At 46.3% G+C, this 2889-nt stretch overlaps 1 protein-coding gene across 2 annotated transcripts in view; it reads right to left on the bottom strand.

Moving 5' to 3' along the window:
• The window catches only part of MTCL2 (microtubule crosslinking factor 2), a 74837-nt gene that overhangs the window by 7170 nt on the left and 64778 nt on the right, over positions 1-2889 (bottom strand). The window contains exon 15 of one of the 2 annotated variants that reach the window (XM_007447734.1): positions 855-1007. The exons of the other annotated variant lie outside the window; for it this stretch is intronic. Coding sequence (XP_007447796.1) covers positions 855-1007 — 153 coding nt within the window. Of the gene's footprint in view, positions 1-854; positions 1008-2889 lie in introns of those variants that run through there. 2 annotated transcript variants of the gene reach the window in all.

Below are 2889 nucleotides of genomic sequence, written 5' to 3'. Positions count from 1 at the left end.
GGAAAGAGACCCCAGCGATCAAGGCAGTGGGCAATTAGGCATTTATTTATCTGTGCACCAGGTCTTGAGAGGGACTTTACCTATTTCTGTCCTCAAGGAGTCTCCTGGGAAGGTTGGGGCCCCCCAAGTCACCTTGGCAAGAAAGGCAGTTCCAGTGGCTCTCCAGCCCTGAGCCCCTCGTCTTCTAGTCCTTGCTGCATCCAAGCTACGGGCAGGGAGATCCAGGGCTCCAGGATTCCAAGCAGACACTTGACCCTGGTTACCACCCTATCATATCCCCTAGAGCCACAGCGATCCAGAGCAGCAGGGCTGGGAGGAGGAGGCGGTGGAGGGAAGAAATGGACGGGGTGGCGCCCATTTCAGCTCCACCAAGAACCCCAAGTTGAGCCCTAGAGCAAAGCCTGCTCATCTCATTGGTGTTTCCCCCCCATGTAGAGGGATGTGGTTGGCAGGGACTGTCTCCGTGAGCCCTTTGCCCTGAGGGGCATGGCCGGAAGTGTATCCTTTCCTTGGCTCTTCTGAGAAGTGGGTGTGGCTAGAACCAGGCAAGGCTCTCCCTTATGACCCAGGGATCAGCTCCCAAGGGATCTTTCTGGAGATGCTTCTGAAGCCCAGCTTTGGTCTTTCTCCCACTCGCTGCCTTCCCCTGGGAAGTCAGAGATCGCCACCCAGCAGTCAGCAGGAGGCCCCGCTTTACCTGGATGGGAAAGCTCTTCTGCGGCGGTGGTGCAGCTGCTGTCCCTCCTGGGCGAGAGATGCAGGGGGCGCGGGCCCCTCACCTCGTCTCCTCTCTGCGGGTTCCCTTTGGCTGTCCAGGCACTGGGCTGGTTGAGGTGGGGAGCTCGGCTGCTCTGTCACTCACTGGTGGGGGCTGCCCTGTCCTCCCCACCCCAGGCGCACTCCGAAGGGTGCAGCCTGCACTTGGAAGGAGAGTGGCGGACGGCAGAGCGGGATGGCCGGGCGAAGCAGGAGGCGAGAGACTGGGTGCTACAGTCACACACGGCATCCTGGGAGGAGGGAGGAAGAAGTCGGGAGGAGCCAGGAGGCACTGCCCACCCAGGGACTGGGTGGCCAGGCAAGGAATTTGGACTCAGCTGTGCCCAGGGACCAGTTCCCAGGGGCTGTAGCCCCTCTCTGGACCAATTTTTAAAAATTATTTTCTCCCATTAGAACAGTAATGAATGCTCATAAAGAACCTTCCAGAAGGTAATAAATTCTGGAATATACAGAGAAGAAAGTAGACATTGTCCATGAAAGATAAATTCTCAAAACATTGCACACACATGCATTTACCCAAATGATTTCAGCCCCTACAGCTTATTTTGTAATTGCAAAACATGAGCACTTTTTTGTCATGCATGTCCAGATCTCCTTCTTTTCAATGGCCACATACTATTCCACTGAATGGAGGTAGTTTGATTTATTTATCCAATGCATTTTTTTTATGTGGATATTAGGTAGTTTCTAGTTTTTTTTTTACTATTACCAACACACAGGGATAATGGTTAAAAGTGCTGCTGTACATTATTTACAATTGCCAAAACCTAAGTGTCCATCAACAGATGAATGGATAAAGAAGACGTGGTATATATCTACAATAGAATACTACTCAGCTATAAAAAAAAGAATGAGATTTTGCCATTTGCAGTAACATGGATAGACTTGGAGGGCATTTTGCTAGGTGAAATAAATTAGATAGAGAAAGACAAATACTGTATGATATCATTTGTATGTGGAATCTAAAAATTACAACAAACTCGTGAATGTAACAAAAAAGAAGCAGGCCCACGTATATAGAGAACGAACTAGTGGTTATCAGTGGGGAGAGGGAAGGGGGGAGGGGCAATATAGAGGTAGGGGATTAAGAGGTACAAACTATCAGGTATAAAATAAGCTATTGTACAAGGATATATTTTACAGCACAGGGAATGTAGCCAATACTTTATAGTAACCATAAATGGACTATATCCTTTAAAAATTATGAATCACTATACTACACACTTGTAACTTATATAATATTGTACAGCAACTATACTTAGAAAAAAAAAGTGCTGCTGTAAAACTCAATTGCTTGGTTCAAATCCCAGCCCAACTGTCTACCAGCTGTGTGAACTTGGATAAGTTATTTAACCTCTTTGAGCCTTGATTTTTCCTGCTCTAAGATGAGGGATGTGATACCTTTGTCAAAGTTGTTGTGAGGGTCACATAAGGTATATGTGAAGCATTTGATAGCACCTATTAAGTATTCAATAAATCTTAGCAATTTTTATTAATAATGCAATACACTTCTTTACACACATATCCACCTCTGTGAATATTCCCATAGGCTACATTCCTAGGAGAACACTGGGTCAACAGGTAATAAGCACATTTTACAAACTGAAAAACATTTGGATCAACTGTGAAACCAACATTCAAAATACGGCCAGCTTTGTACCTCTGTTTCTTTATGTAGGTGTGGTTATGTGGGTGTGATGATTAATTTCATGTGTCAGCTTGACTGGGCCACAGGTCCAGATATTTGGTCAAATATTATCCTGGGTGCCTCTGCAAGGATGCTTTTGGAAGACAGTAACATTTAAACCAGTAGACTGAGTAAAGCAGATGGCTCTCTCTAATGCGGGTGGGCCTCATCCAATCAGTCAATGTACTGAATAGACCACAAAGGCTGACTCCCCCTGAGAAAGAAAGAATTCTTCCTTCCTGATGACCTTTAGATCGGAACTACGTCAGCTACATATGCTGTGCTGGAGCTATACCATTGGCTCTTCTGGTTCTCAGACTTTTGGACTCAGGAACTAAACCATTGGCTTTCCTGGGTCTTCAGCTTGCAATATAATAAATCTCTCTCTCTCTCTCTCTCTCTCTCTCTCTCTCTCTCTCTCTCTC

Source organism: Lipotes vexillifer, unplaced genomic scaffold (genome assembly GCF_000442215.2).
Source record: "Lipotes vexillifer unplaced genomic scaffold, Lipotes_vexillifer_v1.1 scaffold397, whole genome shotgun sequence".
In the NCBI taxonomy this organism is placed as follows: domain Eukaryota; kingdom Metazoa; phylum Chordata; class Mammalia; order Artiodactyla; family Lipotidae; genus Lipotes; species Lipotes vexillifer.
Note: the sequence above shows the minus strand (reverse complement) of the source record. Positions and strands in the feature narration are given on the sequence as shown.